At 33.7% G+C, this 27,316-nt stretch overlaps 1 protein-coding gene across 3 annotated transcripts in view; it reads left to right on the forward strand.

Moving 5' to 3' along the window:
* Positions 1 to 27,316, forward strand: part of NBEA (neurobeachin) — a 472,840-nt gene that overhangs the window by 199,403 nt on the left and 246,121 nt on the right. For all 3 annotated transcript variants that reach the window (XM_029960860.1, XM_018071249.2, XM_018071252.2), the window contains 2 exons: positions 1,297 to 1,424; positions 20,233 to 20,294. In XM_029960860.1, coding sequence (XP_029816720.1) covers positions 1,297 to 1,424; positions 20,233 to 20,294 — 190 coding nt within the window. The remainder of the gene's footprint in view (positions 1 to 1,296; positions 1,425 to 20,232; positions 20,295 to 27,316) is intronic.

Consider the following 27,316-nt stretch of genomic DNA (forward strand, 5'->3'; position numbering starts at 1 on the left):
ATTTTTTTCAGCTTTGTCACTAGAGGCTTTACCACAGTGAAATTTACTTCAAATAGTCTTTTAAAACAAAGGCTGGTGATATGAATCTATCCTTTAGGGTATTAGAAAATCAATATCTGAATTTCAAATCAAACCGCAGCACACTAAAAGAAAATAAGCTATAGGAGTTCAGTAAAGTAATTTTTTGCTAATGAAGGAAAACTTCCAATGTGTTTATAATGTCAGCTTTCTTTTTAAATGTAGGGATCTTCACGTGATCTGAATTAAAATGTCTACATTTATTTAGTGTTTATAGATAGTAGATAAAGTATAAAATTTACATGTCAGTGATCATTCTCTTAGATTCTGTCAATAAATGTTACTTCTTCCTATAACTGCATTTTTAAATGTCAATATTTTGGTGCCATAATGCAAACACAATGAAAACCCAGCAATCTTAAAAAGAACAGCAAAAATTCTTAGTAGACTAGGATATGTATGTAATTTCATTTCCATTTTAAAGTAATAGTTTATTTCTTTAAGATAACACCTCAGGTTTTTAACCTTGGCATAAGAGTTCCAGAGGGCAAAAGTGTTACGCTCTGTCAAGTTTAAAAGGGAAGAAAGACCCTTAAACAGTACAACCCTTAGCACGCTGATGTTCTCATACTTTTTGCTAGGTTTGTATTCCCAGACAAAGAAATATTATTTCTGGTATTTAAGAAGCAAACAGATGTGACAACAAAAGGAGAAATTAAGGACCATACCATGCTTCAAAGAGTCTCATCAGGCAGAGAAATATAAATGCCAAGGCAAAGCGATCATTTTCCCTCAAAGTTGAAGAAAAGTATATTGGTTCTCTTGATATCTGCTAGAATGCTTTCTCAGATACTTCCTTGCAATACTAAATGAACAAAAAACCAAATTGCTTGTGATTGCTTTGGGTGAATAAAAGAGCTCTCTTTTCAAGCTTTCAAATGTATATAAAATTATGAGATGTGGATAAGCTGAGATAGGTGAAATAGACTTAATTTGAATATCTGGCATTCTTCTTGTCATGTTTGAAAATGAGAGTAAAAATTTTACTTGTTCTGGAGTACTCTGCAAATGCTGTAGAATTTATGAGGGTAACACACTGCTGACATGGCATTTCCATTTACTTAAAGCCATTGAAAAACTGTAACGTTTAAACAAATTATGATCATCCTCTTTTCTGAAGAAGCATACAGCAACTTTTAAAAACAGGTATGATTTGAAATAATTTTTTAACTTCTATTATGAAATATTCTTCTAATAATGGTCTCTGTTTTTTCACAGTATCACTGCAAAGCTTGAAAGAGCCTTAGAAAAAGTGGCCCCTCTCCTGCGAGAAATTTTTGTTGATTTTGCCCCTTTCCTGTCCCGAACATTGTTGGGCAGTCATGGACAAGAGCTATTGATTGAAGGTACTGTTTCTGTTATAAGATTATATTATTTTAACTATTAGTCTTCTGATATGAACAATTTTTCAGTTTCACTAGACTTTATGTGACTATTTTTGATAAATAATCGGTTCTTAATATGTTGTGATTTCAATTCCTTGCATTTCATTTCATTCAAAGAAATTAAAAGTGATAATTTTGGAACCCCTTTTTCCTTGAGATTGCTCTGTAAAGACACATCCTGTAGCTTAGAATGCAAAAACCTCTCTATAGTTTGCCTTTCCCTCTTCAGAATAATTCAGTGCTTCAGCCTGACTTTGAGAAAATAGTGAAAAATACAATTTAAAAGTATAATCAATTCCATTAGGAGAAAGTAAAAGGAAGACCCTGCTCCAACATTATTGATGAATGTATCTGTATTTGGTAGGTATGTTAGTTCCTGAGGTAGGTTTGTTTCACACAGACAGAGAAAGAGTTGTCCCTAGAGGGGAATAAAAAGTGAAGACTTTTAAAGAAAAGTATCCTTGAACACCTTCAAGGATTTTTTAGGGCTTTTATTTGTTGTCTTTAATACTTCATAGTTAGAAAATTTGCCTCATAAATGAAGCAGCAAGTAATGCAGAAATTATGCAGAAAGTCCAAATATGGAAATCTCATGCAGAAAGTAATGAATCACTACTAATGCAGTTAAAACAGTGAAGGCGGAATTTGAATGAGCATGCACTGCTCCCATATTGTATATTCAGAGGAATATATTCTGCCAAGTAAACATTTTCCTTCCAGGATTGTTCTTACACACAGTAGTGCTGTTCATTGAGAGAAAAAGTCTCATTAAGGCAAGGTTTATAATATGTGAAGATCTACACAGAAGAAAATAAAGCTTTGTGTTCAAATTCCAAAACCCTTTCTGTTATTCATGTTTTATGTAAACATTAGTGTACAGTTTTTCTATGGACTCAGTTATTATTCCTCACAATGTTGGCCCTTGTTACTAGAAATATTTACATCTTGTAACTGAAATCTTCTAAAGAGCCATTTCTTTTTTTGTCTTCTTATTGTTTAATAATACTATTATTTAATAATACCAAGGAATGGTGTAGTAATTCACAGAAGTTTCAGGTATTTTATACTGTTAATTTTATAGCTGTGAGTAAGTTGCACTTCTCACTTAATGACACCTGAAGTTAATGGTCTGAGATGCACATTGGGATGACTGTAAGATATTTGATGGATTACATTCTGAAATCTCTTTGTGAAGTTGGTTGCATTATCCTTGCATTATCCTTTTCCATTTGGCAATTGATTAATGGTACTATAGTTTTTATACAATACAACTAAAATTGTCTTGGTCTCACCTGAGTTTATTTATAGATTAAAAAAATTCTTCATCAGTGCTGTTCTAATTTTGTCTTTTGGTCAGATTCATAGCATAAACAAGGCTACAACAGTTCCCAGGATATAACAAAGAATGAAAAGCTAGAGGCCACAGGAACCTCACAACTGTACAGCAGTAATTTATCTCACTGCCTATCCAGAGAATACATGTTACGTTGGCTGTAGCATGCTTCTGATAACCACTTGGAGTGCCATTCCAGATTTTGCCCCATCTATGACTCAGCCTCCCAGTTCGGTCTCAGAAAACACTGTTTACACACCAAACACCAAGTTCCAAAACAAGTAGTGTCCTCTGCATCACGTTTCCTTAATGTTATATCTAACCTTCTTTTCAATCATCTCTCTCATTCCTTATTTGTAAAAACTAGTCCTTTCTTCCAAGATATTGAAATAATAATCTGTATAGAAAAAAATGTAAGCACATCATAGATTTTTACATTGTAGGACTTGAATTTCTGTTTACTCCCTATGAAATAGTTTTGCTTTTTTACTTTGTAGCAAAGAATTCGTAGAGATGCTTTTTTAGTCATTGTATACTTCTCAAATTTTCTTTCTTCATTGCCTGTATGAGACCCTTGATCTCAACTGAACTGAATTTAAAAGAGAATTCTAAATTCTCTCCTAGTCTGATACCTGATTTACTTTGAGAAATTTCCTGTCATTGCTTACTGAAAGCCAATGGTGGTCCTTGAAGTACTTGAAAGTGCTCTCCAGGTAATGACTCTACAAAACAGGTTTTAAGTGACGTTATTCAAAATACGTGAGTACATTGAAATCCTGTGGGGCTTTGATAATTGAAATTTGGGTTTTTTTACTGGCAAGCAGTAATTAGCGTGACAGTTTTATATGAAATAGTTTAATTTGTTGCTTTATATGTAAAGATTTTAGTTATAACAGTCAAAAAGGAGCAAATAAACTTTATATAATTAAGTCTTAAGGCAGTGTCTGTTTTTCAAATTGATCACTATTAGAAAAGTAACTATCTGTTGTGTTCTCTAAAGCATGTCCTTTTTTTCTGATTATTCAAGCTCGACACATAGTAATACCTTCCCTCCTTTGCTGTTTTTCAAAACCTCCTTATGGTATGCAGTCTTTCCTATCAGATTTTGTTAAAATCTGAACACTGTCAGGCATCCTCAATGGCATGTGCTTTTTCCTGAAGCCCTCTCTAGTACTCTTGTGCATGTGTGTGTAAGAAATACTAAATAATTTTCAGAATTGGTAAGAATATCCACACTTTTGTAGCTGAGGTTTTGCACACTGGAGAGCACAAAATAAAATGGAACAGAGAAAAAAATTAATTTTAATTCTTCTAAAACAGGTTAATTATGCAAACTTTCCAGAATATCTGATGCTTTAAGATAGGTATTGTTAATATATTTTTGGAAATGTGCGTATAACTTAGTTATGATTTCACCTTTTTGTAGTAGTTCAGCTGCGTCAAACTTTTGGTGAAAAATCTTGCAGTCATATCCTGCCACTTCATCTTCCTTTACCTTATATCATTATTCTATACCATGGAAGACTGGCTGATTTATTGTTTGAGTAAATTATACTTAATATCTAAGTGGCTTCTTAAGCTTTGATTAGAATTGAAATGAATAGGCTGCAATGATCTGGTTAGTCTAGACCAAAAACTAGGAGCACTCATACTCAAAATTGTTAATTTTTCTTGTTTGCTCATGTAAATTCCCAAATTTGACTGGTAGCAGAGGAACCCTATCAAGTAGTAATCTGACATGGCAGAATATATTTATTGATAAATATATAGATGAGGAATCATGTATTTACTTACTAAAATGACTAAATTACTAATTACTAAAATAGTTACTTGCTCCTTTTTCCAAAACCAGTTCTTTCTCCAAATGTGTCACACTCAACTGAATTTCAAGTGTTTCATCAAGTTCTGAGAGTGTTTTTAAAGTGGAAAATATCCTCAATGATGGGTTAAAAAGGACTGATTTGCAATTGAATGCAAATAGCTTCAAACAGAGTGTACCAGAACCAGCCCAACACTGCTGTGGTTCATCAACTGAGGTTCTTTCAATGCCTCAGAGAACAGAAGTTGCAAAGGTTAAAATCGTCCATATAGAAACTAATTGGAAACAAACATGCAATATGTGTAGGTCACATATTTGAGCTTAGCAGTGCTCATTGTGGAGTTCCATTTAACACTTGCACAGATATGTTTTCACTAACTCTGGTTTCCATATGGTCTGCAAATTCCCTCCATGTAAAGTGCATTACAACATTCTAGCTTTTAGGCGAAAATGTTACAGGCAAATGTAATCTGATCTGTAGACTAAAGAAAAGCTATATCCTCTTCTTGTCAAGCACAGATGGGTAAAAATATTTTCACTACAGCTATTCTTGGAGTGTCTTGAACTATAAGAATAGGTCCACGATTGAAACATAGTCACATCGAATGCTTTCCCTTCTCTTTAGTAAAATACCAAACAAACATCACCAATGCTTTTATTTTCCTATATCATTAACTGGGTAGCCAGGTAGCCCTTCTCCAAAAGAGGTCTTACGAATTCTTTGGCTTACATTTGATATGTTTCTAATACACGCACAGTTCAAATCAAATGAAACAGGGAATGGTTTTGCACTGATAGGAGCAGAATCTGTTTCTCCTCATTAACTCACCACATGGCCCTGTGAAAATATTCCGTAGAAGTGATGATGGACTAGCTTTGAATGTTACTTGACAGGAGGCTTCTTGAAACAATTGAAAAATTGCCCAAAACATTCCTTTTGAAACCACGGATAGAACTTGAGTCCTAAATGACACTGCTTTAAAAGACAAGTGTGACATCACTGTAGCATCTACCAATATTGTGAGTAGTTTCTTATTTCCTTGAACAATACTGAGTTTTGCATTAGGAAAACCAGGGCAACCATTTTCCTAAGATACTGTGGTAATCTGGAAATATCCCTTATACTTTCTGGGGAACAATTACTTTTTTGGTGCTTAACATGGCCCTTGGTTTCTCTAAGAAACTTTTCAGAACCTTTGTATTGTGCTAAGGAGCACAGCTGCTATAACGTAGGGAAATGCATGCTTTTGCAGAGCTTTTTTTCTCCTGTACATATGATTCTCTCATTCTTTTATCTCACTCTGCCACATCCAAAATATTTTTGTTTGTGTGTCCAGGCATGCTTTCTTTCAACTAATTAGACTCATGGTAATTACTCTACCAGTCTGCAGAACAGCATGTAGCCAACATTCTGCACAAAAGAAATAAATTAATAAATATTATCAAGTAAGAGGGGAAAGGAATAAATAAATAATGTTATGATTTTAAAATTTGTATTAGCTGGAATTAAGAGCATGCAGATGAAACCTTAAGCTATTCATATTGCTGAAATTTCTATAACCAACTTTTTGATCCTATTTTGCTATTTTTATTAACAGTCTTTATTACTGTGCAGAATTGCTACTGGCAAAACTAAGTCCTTAGATGGAGATATACAAAATGAGAAGCAAAGGCATTCCATTGGAGACATATGTCAAAAAAGCCAGATTTCGACACACTCAGAGGCTGAGTCCAGTTCTTAGGAGCAAAGAACGTAGACTGTACTTGCTGGGTAGGAGCTGATAGACAAAATCACGCAAACAATGTACGGATTACCAAAATAATTGGGATACTTGGCTTCCTTAGCTCAGTGCTGAGGCAACAAAGATTTGTACAATGCCTAAGATGAAGAGGTGATTTCATTTCTGTGCACAACTTCAGTAAAACTGCTACTATCTGATTCTGTAGTCAGCACTTCAAGAAGGATACATACACATTGCAGAGAGAACAAAAGAGAAGGGCACAAGAGTGATTGATGGAAGGGAGATAAAATCCACAAAGTACAATGTAAAGAGTTTGATTTGTTCAATATACCAAAGAGAAGAGATAAAAAGAAGTTAAATACTACAGGATGTCTTAGCCTTTCTACCAACAGAATGCCTAATGAGGGTAAATATAATGGAAAACTTCAATAGGGCTTACCCTCAAGTGTTGTGATCAATGTTACTTGTAGTCTTTATGATGTTTTAAACATTCTTTCTAAATGGAGTCTTCAAGCCGGCTTCTCAAGAGGAAAAATGTCATGTGTTTGCAGGATGGTTTTGAACTTCTTTGTGGGTTTGGAGCCTGTGAACCCCCATTTCCTCTGTGCCATATCCTGCAAGGAATGATAGACTGCATTAACCCTAATTTGCCTTAACATTGCCATCACTGCATCTGTTCACATGGTCATAGACAGGTGTACGTCAGTGCCAGCTAGCCACCTGCAGAAATCAATAAAAAGAGTGGGTTTTTTCCTTGTTCTGCAGTTGACTGCATCTCAACCATAGATGCAGTTGGGAATATATCATCTTCCCTTGAGGCATCAAAGATGGCCAGTGTTGATCACATTGAGTGAGGAGGATCAGCCTTTAACTCTCTTGATAACTTTTCAATGTGTTGACCCGTTTCAGCCAGTTTAACAGAGTTTGCTTAAAAGATGCGATTTTTACACAGTATTCACAAATAAAAATATCTGTTTAAAGAAAAGATACCCTATAATTTCTTGAGTGAGGCAGTAATTACATGTGTGTTTCTTAATCAGATTCAGTATTTGCTCTGCACTATTGTTTGGGGTATGCCATCAACATTTAGTGAAAAAATGGAAAACTGAATAGTAACTTAAAAAAATCTCATCCAATTTATTTGCAGCTGTGTAATATACTGTATTGGTACAATACTATGGGTGTTGCAGCATAAGGAACAGGAAAGCAATTGATAATGGGAGACTGAGAGAGTGGTAGAACTCAACCCTATTAGACATCAGAGAATCCCTTTTAGAAATCAAGGTGAATGTTAAAACTCTGTGGAGAGGTCAGGCTAATGTCATTTTCTATGTGTGTCTCCCTGGACATGATCACTCTGTTAAATCAGGATAAGGAATCTCATGGAGTCAGGAACTCTGAATTTGTTTTCAAGGCTAAGGAGTTCATAATGTATTTCTTCTCTACCCTGCCACATCCCAGTCTTTCCTTTCCATGTGCCCTGGGTGTCTCAGTATACCTTCTTTTCTGTCTAGGAAGAGGTGATGCTAGATATTTAGCACAGTGCAGATAAATCCAGTGAATTTCCTGACCTAGTCTTCTATAAGAGGTTTCCTGAATTTATGCTAGTAGAATTCCTATTCATAAATTTCTTTTTATCTTCTCTGTAAACAGTCACAAAAAGATCTCAGAGAAATCACACTACTACCTGAAAATAAGCCCTGTTTAGATAAAGAGGTTAGAACAATAATGAATTACAGATAATGATTTTCTTCAGTAAGTGTAAAGTTTATATATTTCCCTTTTTTATTTTATGAATTTCTGCAAGTAATTGGCAAGATTACGTTTTTTTCATGAGGAAAACAATGGGTCGTTTTGAAACAGGGCATGAAATCCTCCAATGGATATAATTTAAAATACTGCTGCTGATTGAAATCCTGCCCACACATGTTGTAATCCATTCATAAACAGGAAAAAATGTTAATGAATTTCAAACTGCGATTTATAACCATGTCAGAAATTTGTTGTAAGAAATTCTCTCTCTATGATTGGTATGATTAGCTCATAGTATCTTAATGACAGGCTCCACAGTGTGCTCATGTTTCTGCACACACTTTGGAACTGCTCATGGGTTTTACTAAAAGTATCAATCAGTCAGATACACATAGAGACAGAAAACATCACTAGTTTTCCAAAAGTCTGTATGATAGTAACAAAGAAATGCTGAAGTGTTAAGTGGATATTCAGATCTACCTATTTATCTACACATGCTCCAGCACAGTCAAGGCTCAAAGCTTTGCATCTTCCATGGTTTTTCAGAGTATGCTAGTAGTGACAAGACAGATGCCAATTCAGAGGAGAACTGAAGAGCAGGTGCCAAAAAAGAAGTCTCTGTTATTTATCCACATTGAAATCTTCAAACTATAATGACCCCAACACCAGTTACAGAACATTTTTCTTTCACATAGTATTCCTTTATGACACCTTTAAAGGGATATCATTACAAACACCAGAAAGAGGATACACATACATTTGATTTTGAAGACTTAACTCTTGATTTACTGAAGTTCCTGTGTGCAGAAGTATGTTCTGAACAGATGTTTAACATGGCAGGAAACATTATAGTTCAGAGATCCAGATAGCAACTAGGAAATGCATAGCATCTGGCACCTTTTTGAAAGTAAACCTGCCAATAATTAATTACACATATGAGCCACTCGATCCCTGTCTAATGAGTTGGACACTTACTAAGATGTATTAGACTATGGAACAGAGGTTAACTGCTCATGCCCTCTCCTCTGTCTTTGACTTGTGTGGTCCCAGTGTAACTTAAGAGTAGAAATTGCTGGCACTCAGATTATATGTTGTTGATTATATTATCATTATTACATTGATTAATAATCAAGATATCTTTACAAGCCAAAACTTACGGTGTTCCCATTAAACAGAAATTGGTGTTGTTCTTTTGCATTGCCAATGAAGAAAAATAATTACTGAAAATGTGAGACTAATTGGAAAGTTCAGTTAGGAGAGTGCAGCTCTCTCCTATACTTTTATTATATAAAAATAATAATAAATAAATGAACTTAGGAAAGCAAAAGCAAAAATGAACTTAGGAAAGCAAAAACTGACTACTGTAAAGTAGTCAGTTTGCTGGAAAGAAGCTCTGAAAGTCATCCTTGAAAATATATAATCCACTAGATGTTTGAAGTTACTATATAACTGTTGAAAGTGCTACTATAAAAATTTTATTATTAGAAACCAAAGAGTGCCAATTACTGTCCTTTTAAAGCACATAAGAAAATACAAAAATACTAGAGCCTTTAAAGAGCAAGAAAAGGAGTTAGTTGTGATCCTTGTGTCCCACTTACCTTCAGCAGTATTAACCACTTTCTCACAAGTTTCTTTTTCAAACTAGTAGCCTGTATTCCAGTTTCAAGATATAAGGCCTGGAAAAGACTGGTCTTTTTGCCTTAGAACTCTAGAAGAACACCCTCTCTGATGTCTTCATAGTCCATCTTTGTTGTAATACCATCCAGGTCAGGTGTCCTTCTGTCTTTCTTCTTCTTCTAACTTTCAGCTTTACTGGAAAGTAATTTTCTTTTTAGTAAGTTTTCCTACCACAACAATAAAAAAAAGGTAGCAAGAGACCTATTTAAAGTTATTTCAAGGAAATAATTTTTAAAAGATTCTGGAGAAAGTTCTTAACATGTACAGGCACTACTGTAACACAACCTGTAGGTGGACTCATCATATCAGGTATACAGCAGTGCTGTATGGTAACACTGGACTAAGTTGTAAAATTTATTTTTTTTGAGAACAGCCACCTTTTCCGCCCTTATTACTTTCTCCTCCACTGTCCAGGTCCAAAGAAAAACGAGGTGGTATGCCAAAAAGGTATTCAGTATCTACAGGATGTTCATGCTGAGACTGAAGCTCCCCACAGGCAGAGGTTCTCTGGTTCTTATTCCACTTAATTCATCATTCAGAACTCAGCAGGGGACTCTGCCTGATTTTGGACTTGAAACAGTTAGGCTGGTGTTTGCCCCACCCCTTGTCCTCTAAAGGCTTAAAAGTGGAATCAATCTACTTTATTATACCGGGAATATTTTCCAGAGAACTACCTAGCTGTGATAATCTATAGAGTGCAAATGACATCTCTGTATCATGTTTTGCCCTGAAAGATGTATTTCTCATGAATAGTCTAATGATCTTTCTCCATGCAGCCTGAGTTCTATGTACAGGTTATTTACAAAATTCATCTCACTGGGCCTGGTCACAGTTTTTTCCTTCTATATTCCTTAACTCTGTGTCTACTTATCACCTGTTCTTATGATGCAGAAAGAAACATTTTAATTAGTGACAAAATTTTCAAGGGTTAGAAAAGGAATATTGCACACAAACTCTGGACTTAACTTGAGAAACTACACTTGAATCTTAAAAAAATATTTGTTTATAGAGCCCTTTTTGATAGGAAAAAAATGTTAATTATAACATAAATGTTAACGAACCATCAAGCTTGATTTATCTATATATTAACAGACTCCGTTCAGGCCTGGGATTGTTTTTGCAAGAACTAAGATACTATATCTTTACTGTGTTCAGCATAGCTTTATGTTAAATTTTATGTCCCTCAAAAAAAACCTCTCCAACCTGCTAAACATCCATTCTCTTATATCTTATTTTTGTTTGATGGCGTATGGAGTTTTATGATTTGGTCTCTTTATACTTGTTGTCTGAAAATTTTCTTGCAATGAGAAACCCTCATGCTGAAAGAACTTGTCAGACAACAGAGACAGTTGTGATATGTCAAATTAAGACGGCAAAGTGATGTCAAAGCAGGTCTAGGGAGAGTCCATAACAATGTTACTGTCAAGTAAATAAAGAAAACTGAAACATGAGAAATACAAGTTATTTCAAGAGATCTATGACTGTGGTATGTTTCTTTGTTTTGAGAGACACTGTTTCAGAATGATTACCATTTGTCAGTAGGGCTTCAGGTTAGGAGTAAGATCTGATGGCTGCCAAATAAGGTCAGCAAAGTTCACCTTGGAAAGGGAGAGATTTTTCTTCTTTATTATCGAATTCTCAGAAAACATTTATCATATAAAAAAAATATTAGTTTACCAACAGTTTGCTCAACTAGATACAAAAATTAGTTTTGTTATCCAGGAGATCACACCTAGTTAAAATAATGGTCATCTTGACCTTAGAAATTTGGGAACTTGCATGAGCTCTGTGAAGTTCTGTTATACTTCCCATTTGTGGCTGCACTGGTTCACTCAGTGTGGCCCCACGGTTGCCATAAGGAAGTAAGGAGGACCAGTAAAGAGTAAGTGTGTTTATTGCTGTGCAGCTTAACCTTTTCTCACCATCCTTTTTTATCATTCACCACACACATTTCAGTTGTGTCATGCCATGATGATAGTACCTCCCCTAATAATAGGAAAGAATATAATAAAGAACTAGAAGGAAATAGTAGAAAGAAGAAAACAAAAGGCAATTCCTATGTTTACAAAAAGAGGGGAGAAACAAAAAAAAGAATAAATAAGCGCAGAAAACAGGGCGTCAAATAGGAAGAACTTATAGACTGAAGCTAAGAAAAAGTTGATAAATTCAGGAGTAAAAATAAAAATTCATACCTAAGGAAAATATAACATTGAGTAATTCCAGAAATAATGATATTCCTGAGGTCATACCTATGATCAATTTACCCAGGGTATCACTTTTGACAGCTTTAGAAATAATTGGAAAAGGTTCTTGAGATGAGGAGAAAGCACCATAGGTGTAGTGAAGGTATGAAGTATAAACATTTGCTTGTGTCAGTGAGTGAAATTAATATTCTTATTTCTGCTCGTATAGTTCTTTAAAAATAATTTACTGTTGAGGTAAAACTTTGAAAATGTATTTCCTGTAACACAGATTTGAAAGGAGGTGAAGGACACAGAAAAAAATAGAAAGGAGGGGTAGATTTTTCTTCATTTAAATGAGAAAATTTTGAGGGATCAGTAGAATATAAAATCTCAGAACAGCTGCATTTTTCCAGATGTATTGAATATGTGGCAAATTCTTGAATATGTGAATATTTCTTTGGTATCACTTGTTTCCATATAGTAATTTTTCTACAAATTTAATCATAAACTTAGCAGCTTGATCAGGAAAGAAATGACATCTTGGGAAAATAATACATGACAAAATTTGAAAAATCTTTTAAATTTTTGCATTTTAAGTTAACTTTTGAAGGTCTTTGCCCATTATCTTTTTTTTTTTATTTATTTCTTCAATTGAAATAAAATATCCTGGGCAGCAGCTGTGGCAGAAATTTATTCAAAACTTTAAGCCACTTATTTGAATAATATCTTACTATAAGGAGGAAAATGAGAAGACTTTCCTGATCGTCTTTTGATTTTCACAGTGGACTGTTGGGTTTGGGGGAAAAAATGAAATGCTTTTCATTGAGATTCTTTCTAGATAAGTAAGAGGTTTGGATTTTCTAGAACCTGTTAATTGTAGGTTGGGTTTTTTTAGTTCTTCCAGGCTTCTGCAGAAATAAAATGTTTATAAGTTACTCAAGTCTACCAGAAACTGAAGTACACTTCAACAGAAAAGCAGTGGTTCAATTTTATAGACATTTTCAAGATTAGAGATATTTTAATTTGGTCAGCTGCAGTGCAGTGTGATCTCTGGTTTGGATGTTTTCACCCAAACTCTAGAAGAGGATTTTAGGAGAAGGAAATATATTTCATTTAAAAATTAAATTTAGCAAATAATAATAGCATTTAAAAAAATGCTTCACCTAAATTTAACAGGGAATTGTTTTCCTATAACTAACATTTGTGTTAAATTCTTTTATACGAAAATAATATTTTTGTGTTATTAATGCTTATTAGAACAATTTTTCAATTGATGCATGATAGATTGATGTAAATTTTAGGTTCTAGTATAGCAATTGGATAAGCATCTTATTTCACTGTGTCAAACCAGATATTTGGAAGGAGATCTGACCAAAGAAATACTGTTTTATGAGAGTGACAGGGAAACACAAATGCATATATTGAGTAAATTCCAGTGGACCACTGGCCAAATAAAAAATTACCACAGGCATTAAACGAAAAACTGGATCAGTTTTGAAAATATTAAACTGTATTAAACTGAACAGTGCAAGTGGCTTTTATTTTATAGATGAAATGATCTCCTTCTCATTTGATGAATGAAAATTTCTGCATCCCATTACACTAATGGAAAATTGTCAAAAAATCCACAGGTTTGCATAGGGCTGGACTCTTCAGAGTACTGTGGCACCAGCATCCGTTTTGTCAATATCATTACAGCTCATGGGATTACAGTATGAAAGTCTGTAATTTTAAAAACTAAATCATGTATACATTATAATAAATCCTCTCTCTGTGGGTATACTCTCAAGGGTTTTTGCCATTCTCTGATTTCATCTGGATGTTTTATAGCCCGCATTTAGATTCCTTTTTAGTAACTGCAGTGGTGAAGAAGCATAGGTTTTCTCACTATAATAAAATAATTCAAGAAACTGTTACATAACATTCTTATTCTTTTAAATATTATCCTAGTAATAAGATCTGTTTTATTTTACAAATTTGACTAAAAGGGCTGAGCCATTTGAGTTGGGTTTGATCAGATTAAAATCTGGAGGGTTTTGTTGATCTGTCACTGTTTATTTGAGGTGTTTATCTTAAGATGTGAGTCCTAAAGATTTCTGATAATATCTTTAAAGTATTTCATTTGATATCTTGGATGATACCTTTCCTAGACTTCCAGGTACCAGATACAAAGAATATTGCTTGTGTTGTGCAGTGTCTTTCATCATAAAAAAATCTTTTAAGAATTATAACTGTCTTGATGAACTAAAAAGCACTGAGTCAAATTCACATTCACTGTGTTTTTCTATGTCACTCTTCTGTTCTGTAAAGGAGATCTACACATACAAAGAATTGTCTGGAGTACTAATACAGCCATCCTTCATGGTCCCTAGAGTTGGTGGTAATGTCAGTCAAGGCTGCTGAAGGGATTGTTAAATCCATAACCATGACTTTGTTATTTTAGTGAGTTATGTTCTTTGAAATAGTGTTTTCTTTCATCTAGTAAAAGCAAAGTTGTAATTATTTTGCAACCTGGCTGTGATTTCCATCTGCAGACTTTCTTCGAATCTTAAATATGCTTTTCGTAAATTAAGACCATTAGTGTAATTTAAATGTCTACAAAATATGTGACATATGTATGGTTCTAAAACTAATTTTGAGTGTAATCTTGCAAAACTTTACATTCTGTTAACACACATCTTTTTTTTTTCCCCCTAATAATTGCTTTGCTTGGAATAAGAACATCTGGTTTCAGAATAAGTTTTACATACTTGGCATTTACTTTCACCTATCTTTATATTTTCTCTCCATACTCTCTCTTTTCAGATCTGTAGGGAACTCAATAGCAATTTGATAATTGATTAAAAATATTAGGTTGAATCTAGTTTTCTCTGAGTGACAGCCTATGGAAGAGAGGGAATAATGTGGATTTAAATTATCCAAATAATTTTAATGGTCAAAAAAGGAATCCAAGGTTATTTCTTTGATATTAAGTTGGATTTAGAAAGATATTTCAAGGAATCATTTACCAGATTTTGCTGGCAGAAGAAACATGGTTAGAAAGAACAAATAAGTATTAAGGAAAACTCACATTTCCAACCAAAATGTCACCAGCACTTTTTCCCTAGTACTTTCACAGCCAAAACGTGCTTTAGTTTCTGTCATCAGCGTGAAATGTCCTTGAACTTTGTTGTGCCATTTCTAACAAATGCTGAACAAAGTATAAGGGAATAGCCTATCAAAAATGAAAACACAATTTGTGAGTGGTAATTACTGGTGGAATATACCTATTCTGTCTCATGGCACAGAAGTAACTGAATATCACAGAGATATCACAGTATGAGTTACCCATAATTATAGTGAACAATTTGAAACAATATAGTTTTGCTTAAAGTAGATGAGGACTATATCACTAGGAAATAAAAAATAACTTACCTTACAAAAATACAAGTTACAAAGGAGAATTTTAGTGTTTTCTGATTTTCTATTTTTTCTAGTTTAAGGTCCTTTTGCTCATTTCTAGGTACCTTTAACACACTTTCATGTTAATAAAATAATGGATATAACAGCATGTGTTTATTTTTTCATAAGCTTTTCGTTTCTATACAAAGCTTCCGTAGTTTTGATGACATGCTATACAAGAATAATAAAGACTAAGTTTTCTCTGTGAACTGGGTTAAATGGATTAAACTTTCTCAAGCTTTTTATTTAACCATACCTGAGATTTTTCAGATAAGAAGAAGCTATAATTGAGTGAAAGATTTCTGCAGGCTCTAAAGTTTTGTTAATTGCATCTTTTTTTCTTAGTTGAACATGAGCTGTAAAAGCATTTAACTTTTGGTTTTGCTAATATTAGAATTGATTCCAGTTCCAATAAGGGTTTAAGTTGACACAAAGTAAAATCATTGAAAGAAAATGCAGGCAAACCTTGATAAATACCAGATGAAATTGTGGTGGTATTAAGTTAGACTCATACACACATTGTATTAATAATAATAAAAAGGAGTTCAAACCCATGATCTTATTTCATAAGGATTTTTTTAAAAATTGATTTTATCAGCCTACATTATATTTCTTCAAAATGGAAATTCATGCTGACTAGTTCAACATGGTGACTTGGAGGTTTTGAACCCATGAGTTCATTAATGCCACAGTCATGACTAAAACAGTATAGCTGAAAATAATCTTTTTTTAGACATTAATAAGTCATAGTGAAAAGAAATAATTATCATGTCTTTGGGCCAACAGAAGAACACTGAAAAAGAAGTCAAGTAAACCAGAGCATTTCAAGATAATTGGCAGGCATACATCATTTATTCCAGATTAGCCAAGGTCACGCACTTGATGCTCCCGGTTTTTGCATCCATATATGTGGTCATTGTTGCCATCAAATTCCTGAATTTTGATGGCTATATTTAATGGACTGAGAATAGACCATGAAGAAAAGTACTGAGAACAGCCAATGTAAAAAGCACGTACTCCATTCAGTTAAACAGTGACCTTTTTAACCTCGCTGTATGCAGGAAATATCCACTTGTATTTTAGTAATTACATTAGCTTCCTTAATGGCATTTGGTACAGATGGTATAGGAAGAACTTATCTGCAGCTGAAGAATGCAGGCAACAGTTTTAGTTTGAGTTGTGAATACTTTTTCTCATTAGAGTTAAGGAGGGGGAAGAGAACTGAAAATTTGTGTGCTCTCTTCAATCAGAGCCATTATTTTTCAAAGGTTTTTATCTTTTTTTTTATTATTATGTTAAAACTAATAAAATTTTGCACATTCTAAAAATCTCTTGTTGAATCCTGTAAAACAGAGAGAGGAAGAATAAATGCAGTTATAATGCATTTGGGACTTAGCAAATTAATTAGAAAATTGATATTTATTCTGATTTATACTACAAATTCAATTTGATTTTATGAAGATACCTTAACCATTTTGTGTTCTCTTTTGTCTGTAAAATGGGAACAGAACTTCTTCTATCCCTTTTTTTTTTTTTACCTATTAGAATATAGACTGTCTACTGAAGGAAATTATTTTAATTCCTCTGCCATGCCAAAAGCAGTGAGGCAATTCACACAAGTTGGACTCCTAGAATAGAGGATGGCACAAATTTAAAAACCAAAAGAGCATTAAAATTATTATCTTTTTTTCTGGTCTATGAAGGAAAAGTTAAACAGGACAGGGATTGTGATTCTTCCTTAACTTACTCCTACAACTTTTGATGATGTGGGATCTTCATAAACCAGAGATTACATTTTGACAGATTTTCCTAATAGGCAGAAATGGATCTGTCCTCCATTAGGTCTGATGTGTTTCTATCATTCTCTGCAGTTGACTGCACAACAGCTCTGAAAGTAGACTTTGAAGATTAATTATGTTTTACGTAACAGTAAAAAAATCGTTATTTATTTCAAATATTATCTGCGCAGTCAGAAACAAGCGAAAATAGGAAGAAGCACAATAGAACCCTTAGCAGCTAGGGGGGAGGAAATGAAGCATATAATGGAGGGCACACACTTTCCCTTGTGGTTTGACTGGAAGGAGTCTCTGAAGTGGGATTAGGGGGCGGATAAGTAAAAAACTTATAATCTGAAATGGTGGCCCTGCTATGAATGTTTCACATTTCTGTATTCTGTTTTACTTTAAGGAATTTACGGTATGAGTATTTAAAGATGAATAGAAAGTATTTCTGTTTCTATTTCCTTTTTCATACCCATCAAGATGTGTGGGATTCCCCATTTTCTGTCTGGGCTACTCTCAGTTTTGCTTATTTATAGCTAGAGTGCTGCACACTTAATTTATGCTATAGACTGAGGCAAACATCTTTGACACCGTGAACTTCCTTTATGAGGCTTTGCTATCTCACTCTGTATTTTCATATGTGAAAAGTGCTACAGTCTCTAAGATAGTTATTTGTTTCTTTTGGACATGAAAAATAGCCTCTTAGAATGTCGTTTTTATGAGAGGTATTAATGGCTATTATCAATGAGTTGTTTCATCAGGCAATTACAGAACTGGTTACAACTAATGGGCCTGCTGACATATTAACTAGTTGTCAGCTCTGTATCCTTCTCTTTCTTTTCATGAATTTCAGCAGAAGAAATTTAATTCTCCTTTCCAATGCTGGAATGCTGCATCCAAGCTTGCAGTTGGTTAGATGTGATATACAAAAATTATCAAGTAATGTCCAGAGAAATAGTGCTAAGACATCAATTTTAGGTCAGATGACCAGTTTACTTGAACCTGTAGAATCATTAAGCTATTAAAAGTCAGAGACATTATATAAAAATTCTTATTGTTGTAAATATATAATTTTGCACTGAGTTAATTATGACTTCCTTCAAACAGTTATGTTTTCTCATGTCTACAGCTTTGTGTTATTAGGACTGGATCATCATTGTTTTCTGGATGATAATCATGAGTATTTATTCTAGCTTTGAGCCATTTTGGGCATGTTTGTTTTGGTCCACACTCCAAACTTTTTTGTATTCTTTGAGGCTACACAGGTAGTGTAAAAACGCCAGCTGTCTTTGACAGTTAAGAACTTCTAATTAAATTAATTTTGGCATAAACTAATAATTTTTGTGTTTCTCTGTAAAGGATATACTTGCATCAGGTTTTCTTTTTGAAAACTTGGTGAAGATGCAAAGAAATTACTGCTGGTGCATAATCATTTTTTATGTAATTTAGTTGTTTTTTCCATAACTGTGTATGGTGCTTATTCTGGATACATTTGTTCTTTCGGTGTAAAATCAGAAGTAAAAGCATGTACAAATTTAGAAGATTGTAGCATGGGGATACATTTCCAAGAGCATTATTTTGCCTTACTCATGCTTTAGTACACCTGAAGTTTGATTTTGATGACAGAAAGGTAATTTTTTTTTTTTTTTTTTAGTTTTACAAAATATAAGGTGAATTCATAATACACCAAACAACATTCTATGATGAAATATTTGATATGTCTGTGCTACCTGCATTGGTTTAACTGTAGAGTTCAGTCTTCTGTTTGGATTTTCTTTGTCAGCTTTCAAACAGTGGAGGTAGCTTGCAGGTGATGAGTATCTCATTAATCTTTCTGATCTTCTAGCACTTGAGCATAAGAATAGCTGATCAATTACAGCAATTGTCTCCCTAAATGAGCTTTGCACATCTGCCTCTTATTTCATTAACTGTCTGCACATATATCTGATAGAATGTAATCCTAGTAGCTTCTTACAGCTTGTTCTGTGTTACTATAAAATAAGGATGGGCTTGTTAGCAAAATGGGCACAAAAGCGTATTTATCCAGTGGCCAAAATAAATATACGTGCCGTTATGTAGGAGTGCTTTTGTCTCTAATTCGTGTTAGTAGAAACCTATTTAAAGCACATCAGTTTGCTTTTCAGCCTCCTATTTAGTCCTTACTTGAGTTTTATATTTTTGAATTTACCATTTTCATAACACAAACAAAGTGTTTTCATGCCCTAAAGCATAATATCAATGTCTAGATGATTTTAGATAACAGAGCCTACCATATATAAAATTAACAGTAGAAGTGAAATTTCATCCTAGTCTCCTTACAATGCATCTTTTAAATAATTTGATATGACATCCTTCTCTCAGAAAGTAAATTTACATTTCCAAAGCTGCAAACAAGTATTTCATAGTGACAGTCTTACTAGGTATGTATTATTTAAATTAATTACAAAACAATGAGTAATAGTTAGACTCCATAATTCAAGGTTTGTTTTAAGAAATATGCCCTACAAATTAGGGGTTGTGAGCTTAATAAAAATACGATTTCACATGAAGGCCTCTTTCATTAATACTCAAGCTTTCAGTTACAGGATAATCAATTACCATCTGAAAATTAAAATAATTTCTAAGCAGAGGTTTTTTTCTCTATCTGTTAATAAGTGATCAGTTTATTCATAAGAATTTACATTATTTAATATTCAAAGTTTGTTTACTTATGTTTATCATATAGTAAATTGCTTTGGATTATACCAATATTTATTTATTTATTTATTTATTTAAAAAGTGAACTAAGCTGAAGGCCAAAAATAGTTCATTAACAAACATTGTGTCCTGAACAGGTATAAATTATTCCAGATGATTCTTTGATGCTTTCTGAATATTTAAGTATTCTTGAATCTGAAATTGTCAGTTAATTGTGCTTGAAACTTGTTTCAGTGTGTTTGAGTGATAAAAAATATACATTATACATATTTTATGGATTTCAGAAACCACGGAGCTATAATAGCAAAATATCTTTTAAATTCACTTTTGACTGTTTATTGCAGGTCTGGTTTGTATGAAGTCAAGTACTTCAGTGGTTGAACTGGTTATGCTGCTTTGTTCACAGGTAAGACATTCTCTAGTTTTGATTGTATTAATTTCTTGCCTAGTGCTAGATTGCTGTCAGCCTAATAATTGCATCTTGCAGTTTACTTCACTCTAACATTTCAGTTACTCTCTTCTGGTAACATATAACTTGTATATTTTTTTAAAATGTATATTTCATAGTTTTTCTGTATTCACAGGGTATACAAAGCATATTTGCATTTGCTTTCTAAAAGTGTATGGATGTACGTGATGCATTTTTCCTGTGTATGAACTCTTTCAAGCCTGTTCTTATTTAGAATATGTGATAGGATAATACTGTTGTCATAATTTTATGTCAAAATCTGTCTTTTAATTAGTAATTTTAAAAATTTTACTTTGTGCTGACTTTATTACTTTTGATATACATGACAACTGATTGGATATTTTATGTAGCTGTCGGTATATAAAAAGGAGAACAACATGATTTAGGTGTTCCTCAAGAACTGACAGAATATTTCCATTAATATTTCTATTCAAAAAATTCTCTGTTTAATTATAGCATAGCAATAATGCGTTTCTCAGAAATCTAAATCAATTAACGCTTTGAATTGCTTTCACAAATAAAAAATTCAAAGCTAAAATAATTTCTCACACTGTGGATTATTTATATCTCAATTTTAATAATTTTTGTTTTAACAGAAGTGTTATTGGCTAATTTCGTATATATACCCTTTTACTTTAAACTACAGGTTATCAGCAAACATTTGAGAACTTTGTTCATTTTGTAAAATATAAGAAAAATACAATGGCCTAACAGATCCAAATAGCTTTGCAAGTTTTTATAATTCTCTAAAATCTCATGACAATGTTTCATTTACCAGGTTCCCCACAGAATTATAATACCAGTTCAACTCAAACCAAGTTAGTGTATAAAATGCCCAGGTTAACTTGTTACATTATTATTGAAGAAAATTACTTGTTTATAGCTTTACTTGAGCATTCACTGCTGCACATTGAGAGCATACACCAAAAATGTACTGAAAACAAATGAGTTTCTGGGGGCAATTGAAATTAAGATCTACTTTTGAGGAATCTCTCTGAAAATAATAAACATTTACAGCTGATTTTGGGGAAGGGTGTTCCAACTTACCTGTGTCTTGCCAGTCTGTAGGCTGCATTTCTTCAAGCTTGTGACATAAGGAAATCATTAGATCTTCTTTTCCTTTTTTCTCTTCTCTTTTTTTCCTTCCTCTTTTAGAGGGATATCAGTTAGGGAAAAGTAAAAGAAAAATATATCCCTGGCAGGAGTCCTCGGTGGGATTTGAACTTCAAACCTCCTCTAGCAGGGCACTTGAAAAATTTGTTACCTAATGGTGAAGTCCTGGGTTCCAGGAAAATTCCCAAAGATCCATAAAGGCTTTTGAGCTCTATGTTCATGTCATGCAATTTTTTTATTTTTCTTTTTAGCAACTCTTGAAACATTTGTTTTGAGGGAAGGAATAACTTACAGTCCTGTCTTCCATAGCCTTTGGTTTTACTGCAATTCTCAGGAATAAACTGGAATGTAGCATTAGGGTCTTGTGTCTTTGATGGCCTCATCATCTAATCATAGGTTTAACATTACTCATTTGCTGGCTCCAGGAATTCCTGCCATTAAGGGCCCTAGAGATGAAACTTTGCCTCAAATATTGATTGAAAGGAAGAGAGAGAAATTTAAGCTCTTTCTGCAATGCTTTTTCTTTAGACATCTCAGTAAAGCTATGTAACAAATGCAGCTAAAATCAATTTGTTATTTTTATGACTATTATGCACGTTGGGTTTTATTTCAAAGTATTTGATTGTTTTAAAAATAAGATGCATTTTATATCTGTAATAATTTGAAGAGCCTAATAATTTTGAAGTTTCAAACATTTATTTTCTTCAGTGTTTGCTTGGAAGAACTATTTTCCACCTACCTAATTACTTGGGGAAATTGCAAGCTTTTAGTTTTTATACCCCATCTGATACTTCAGGGTTGTTTTCTTGTCTTCTAAATAAGGAAGATTGTGTCTCCTCATGTCCATTTATTACTTCAGGAGTTAATGCTGTGTTGTGGAGTGATGTTAATTGTTTCTGCAGGAGTTGGTCAACAGGGGGCTGCAAGGGCGCAAATTGCAATCTCCTCCTTTCACCTTCCTAACTCTTGGAGTATTGCCTGTGTACAATTGCATCTCCACAGAATATTGTCTTTTATGCTATAGGTGTAAACAAACCAGTCTCTAGTTCTATTCATCTGCAGTGAAAATGCTGGGGTTTTTTTCTATTTAAATTTTTAAACTATCTGTCAAATTAAAACATGAGATAAATGCTACAAAAATACTAATACATAAGATGATTAGAAGAAGAGAATGGCAGAGAGAGAAATATTGTAATCCAGCCTAATGCTAACAGAACTTGTAATTAGGATCTTACAAGCTGTTTTTTGTAGCAAATGAGGATAACTCATGTGGAAAGGAAAGGAAAGGAAAGGAAAAAAAGAAAAAAGAAAAAAAAAGAAAAAAGAAAAAAGAAAAGAAAAAAGAAAAGAAAGGAAAGAAAGAAAAGAAAAAAAAAGAAAAGAGGGAAGGGAAGGGAAGGGAAGGGAAAGGAATAGTGCTACCTGAGCTTTTTCATATGAAAGATTAATTAATATGAGCTGGAAAGACTATATAAAGTACTGTGGTTTTTTAGTATTCCCTATGTAACTAGGGTTTTTCTTCCTAACATGGGTAAATCCTTCATATTCAAATTGAATGACATTTTACAGATTATGTGGGCAAGTTTGAAATGTGTCACTCAAAAGATAGATGACGATAATAAAAACCTTTGAAAAGTACAATTTTGTTTGCACAGGACAAAGTAACTTTAGACATTGAAAAGGAAAGGGAAATGCGAAGTTTGTTTTCCTTTCATTTGCTACAGCAAATTAGATGCTTTTATGCTTTTTATGTTGGAAATTCCATGTTAACGACTACAGATTAGCAAGGATGTCAGAATTTTTTTTCTTATCTGAGCTCCTGAATAAAATCAACATTGCCAGCGGCTCACATCCAAGGTATGGTCTAAATTTACATGAAATATCACATTACAAATGTCTGAAGGTACATGTCATGGATAATTCAGTTCATATGGGCAGCCTTTTAGACTCTGAGGGATATGCAATCAAGGCTTTCCCCCAAAGGAATTTGGAGTTTCTGTGAAAAAAGACATTTTAAGTTTTAAAGGAACTCCTGTAGTTATGATGCATCATTTGTGGGTTTGGAGAAGAATAAAAAGCACTATTCTGTATTTTCAGAATCTCTCTAGTACTGTAACTTGCACTTGCCTACATCCATTGTATTTTATCCTAGTATTACCTACTTCGTTTGATTAGCACTGAGGTTAATTTGAAGGCTTTATTTTCTTTATTTCTTTTATAAGCCATAATCATACATCCAAGTACTTGAAATAATTTTTTCTAGATAATTAATAATAAACATATAATGATCCTCACTTTTCCTAAAATAGGCATTTTTATTTGGATTTAGTCTATTTTAACATAAAATAGATGAAGATGTATTACGTTTGACAAGATCTGTGCTTGATTAGCTGGTCTTTGTTCCCTCAGCCTAGATGAGCATGTCACAGCTGTGTTGCTGTTGGAGTGGCAGATTTCTTCAATAAACCATACAGTTTAAAGAAAAATACATTAATTTTTGCAGTGTAATTCCTTCTTATATCAGATTTAGATTTCGATTACTTTTTTCTTTTTTTTCTTTTTTTTTACTTCTCCTAGCCAAAACACTACAACAGTTTCTGATTACTTCCAGATCTTTTACAGATTCTTCTCTTTGGGGATATAGCTTCTGCAGAAACTGAGTAGTTGTATCCCAAAGGAGTTTTATCTCATACCACTTTTATTTTTCTGTATCTTATCTATTAACAAAGGAAATTAATTTTCTTAAACACAAAATAGTGTCCTATTATTTAAGACATCTTGCTACTTGATCTGTTTAAAAGTATAATTATTATAAGGATAAATGGTTATTTTCAAAAACATACTATGTCATTTGTGATTGTATGGAATATCTGATATTGTGTAGAATATCTGATAAATTTCTGGATTTTGTAGTTTTTCAATACATCATTCATTATGTATTTCCCCTCCCCCTACCCTGGAAGTTCAATCAAGATTGTCATTAAGGAGCCTCCAAAGGAAATATCTAAAACTAGAAAGCAAATGATCTGATTCTGAATCACTATGTTGAGGAAAAACATTTCTTCTAGATGCTATTCCTTGTAAACAGGCTTTTATTAGAAAAAAAACCCCAAAACTGTATGAGAAAAATAATATCCATAACCAAAAAATGCTTTCCTTAAAACTGGCAATGAAACCTATTAGGAGATTCTCAAAGAATTGGTAGCATGTAAGTCCCTCTTATAAGTAAGCTCTAAGTAGATCCAGAAAATTGTTTACTTCTGTGAAAAATTGTAGAACTTAAAGTGCCTTAAATAAAGAAAACTATGCCTGGAGTACACCCATAACTTGAAAAACCCCAGTATGTAATTAATTAAATTGAGCTTCAGCTAAGCTTTTCAAATGTTGGTTTAACAGTGTGAGCTTCATAAATGAGTTGTGGATGTCTATGCTTTCTTATATATTAACTTGGAAACTGCTTGGACTGAATGCAAGTCTTGTCTCTCTGTATCACAGGCAGTCATTCAGTACATGCTTAATCATAAAAGACCTCTGAAGGATCTGCTCCCATGCAGCAGAGTCCATATAACACTTTCTAGGAGTTTGATACATGTCAGCCAGTAGCTGTATACTACAATGTGTACCCTACAGCAGTTAAAACTATAAAGTAGCAAAATGGGGCAGAAGACGGCAGAGGTAAGGGAAGAGAGTGCACGCCTTGTTGTCCTAAGTGACAAAAAAAATTTTAAACACTATCAAGAAATTAATCCCACTCCAAGGAGAGGTGGAAAAACAAATGAAAAAAAAATACCCAAAAGATGTGCCTGGTCAGCGTAAATTCTAAGGAAATCCTCACTGAGTGGTAGGTTTATCTCTGAAAATATAGGAAGACTCATCAGCCAGGCACTGCAGGGATTTCAGTAGGCACTAGCATATCCGTCTCTATTTTTGTAGTGCAAACAGGAGACAATGCTGCATATCATATCACCGCAAAAGTCTGAATTAAAATGTATTGTAGAGGGGAAGGACACATGCAAACATGCAGAAACTCATTGTTTCAATAATCCTTTTTTCCAGCATATCTGGAAAATGTTTATCCTAACAAAGTTCTGCATCTACTACACTGCTTCCGTTCTGCAGCTTCTTCTCTGCTAACCCCAGTTTTGTATCAGTGCTGATATTTATAAAACTAACTCACAAACACATGTGAAAACTGCTGAGACATTTGTTTACTGGCTTAATGAGTTAAGCTGACTATGAGCCTTGTTCAAAAGCCAGAAGAACTACTCAAAGAAAAGGATTCAGGATCGCAAATTTGGGAGCACAGAGAAGAAGAGAAAAAACATGACTCATGTTTTCATGGCAGCAAGCTGTAACTTCAGATCTCTACATCTAATAGAATCATACTCTTAGGCTACACTTTCAGTGGTCAGTCTAGGCTCTCTCTGGCCAAGATCACCCTGGCAGAGGTATTGTATTTTCTCCACGCCTAGGTCCATGTTGCTGCTCAGTCCCTTTCATCAATATATGTAATGGTGGAAACAGTCACATCAAAACTAGCTAAATTAACTCTGGGTAAAAAAGTTATTTTTAACTGATTATACTGCTAGAGTAGCCATAAAAGCAATAACTTACAGTACGTGGCAGGTAGGATGGCTGGGGCTGTAGGAAAGACAGGCTACCTCTGTGACAGTCAGGATAAAGGAATTTTGGCATTTGATGGGAGAGCAATAAGTTAAAACAAACAAACAAAACATCCCACAGATTTTCATACACTGGACAAAGCATGAAAGGGTGAATATGAAAATGTGAGCAGTGTAGCTCCAAGCTGAGGCTTTGTAATTTCACATTCTACCACAGGCTCAAATTTAAGTTCAATAAATGGAGTCTTTGTGCCTGAAGCTAGTACTTTCTGTAATATTCTCATCCTATTTGGACTACATAAAGGTTCATCAAGACAGAAGCAATAATTCTGCTATGTTCTTATCCAGTATCACATATGGTACAGCTTGAGTGTGTACTTATGTTTTGATATTGATTTTGGGCTCTTCACAATCCACAACATGGTCTATACACAAAAAGGTTGTTGTATGCACTTAGTGTAATTTCCAAAATTAACTCCAGTACAAGTTAGAGGAGAAGCAGAAAACCTTTTCCTTTATATATATTTTTTTTACTCTAGAAATTAAGTGGTTCATTGACTAGAGAGTTTATGATTTTGTGCGTGGGTTTTCTGCTGATTTTTTTCCCCTCAACATTTCTCATTTACTTTATGGAATTCTGGAAAATAATTTTCCAAAAAGTGATTATTTTGCACGAGATTTTTTTTTATTATTATTATTTTATAGTAAAGAGAATTTACATACATTAATTCCTTATCTGTGTGTGGAATGTCTTCCAGCCCAGTCTCAGTCTTCATCTCTTAGTCATCTGCTTCTGGTAATCTAACTTTCAAATGGAAACCATCAATATATTCTTTCCTACTCACTGAGCAATTTTGCTTTCTTTATCATTCTGCGAGGTGTCCTTCCAGATTCCCGTACACTCAGAAAACGAATTCTGTGTTTTGCTTTTAGTAATAAGCAGGATGTTGTCTTTTTTATCTTACAGTAGAGTCATCTTGGAACTTCTGATCCTTTCTCTTGCCTGTCCTTGTCAGAGTATTTTTGTCAAAAAATGTCAAAGAATACACTTATTGCACACCAGTGAGATGATGATCCGGAAGTCTTCTAGTTTCATGGCAAAACAGGCACGATCGGAAAACTGCAGGAATTACTTCCCCATATCCTAATATGGAAAGGTGTCTTCCCCTGACTTCTCTAAGTTGCCTACAATTGGGAAGGATCTTAGATCAAAGAGGAACATGT

This window comes from Manacus vitellinus, unplaced genomic scaffold, assembly GCF_001715985.3.
Source record: "Manacus vitellinus isolate BGI_N305 unplaced genomic scaffold, ASM171598v3 scaffold_2_pilon, whole genome shotgun sequence".
NCBI classification, from domain to species: Eukaryota; Metazoa; Chordata; class Aves; order Passeriformes; family Pipridae; genus Manacus; species Manacus vitellinus.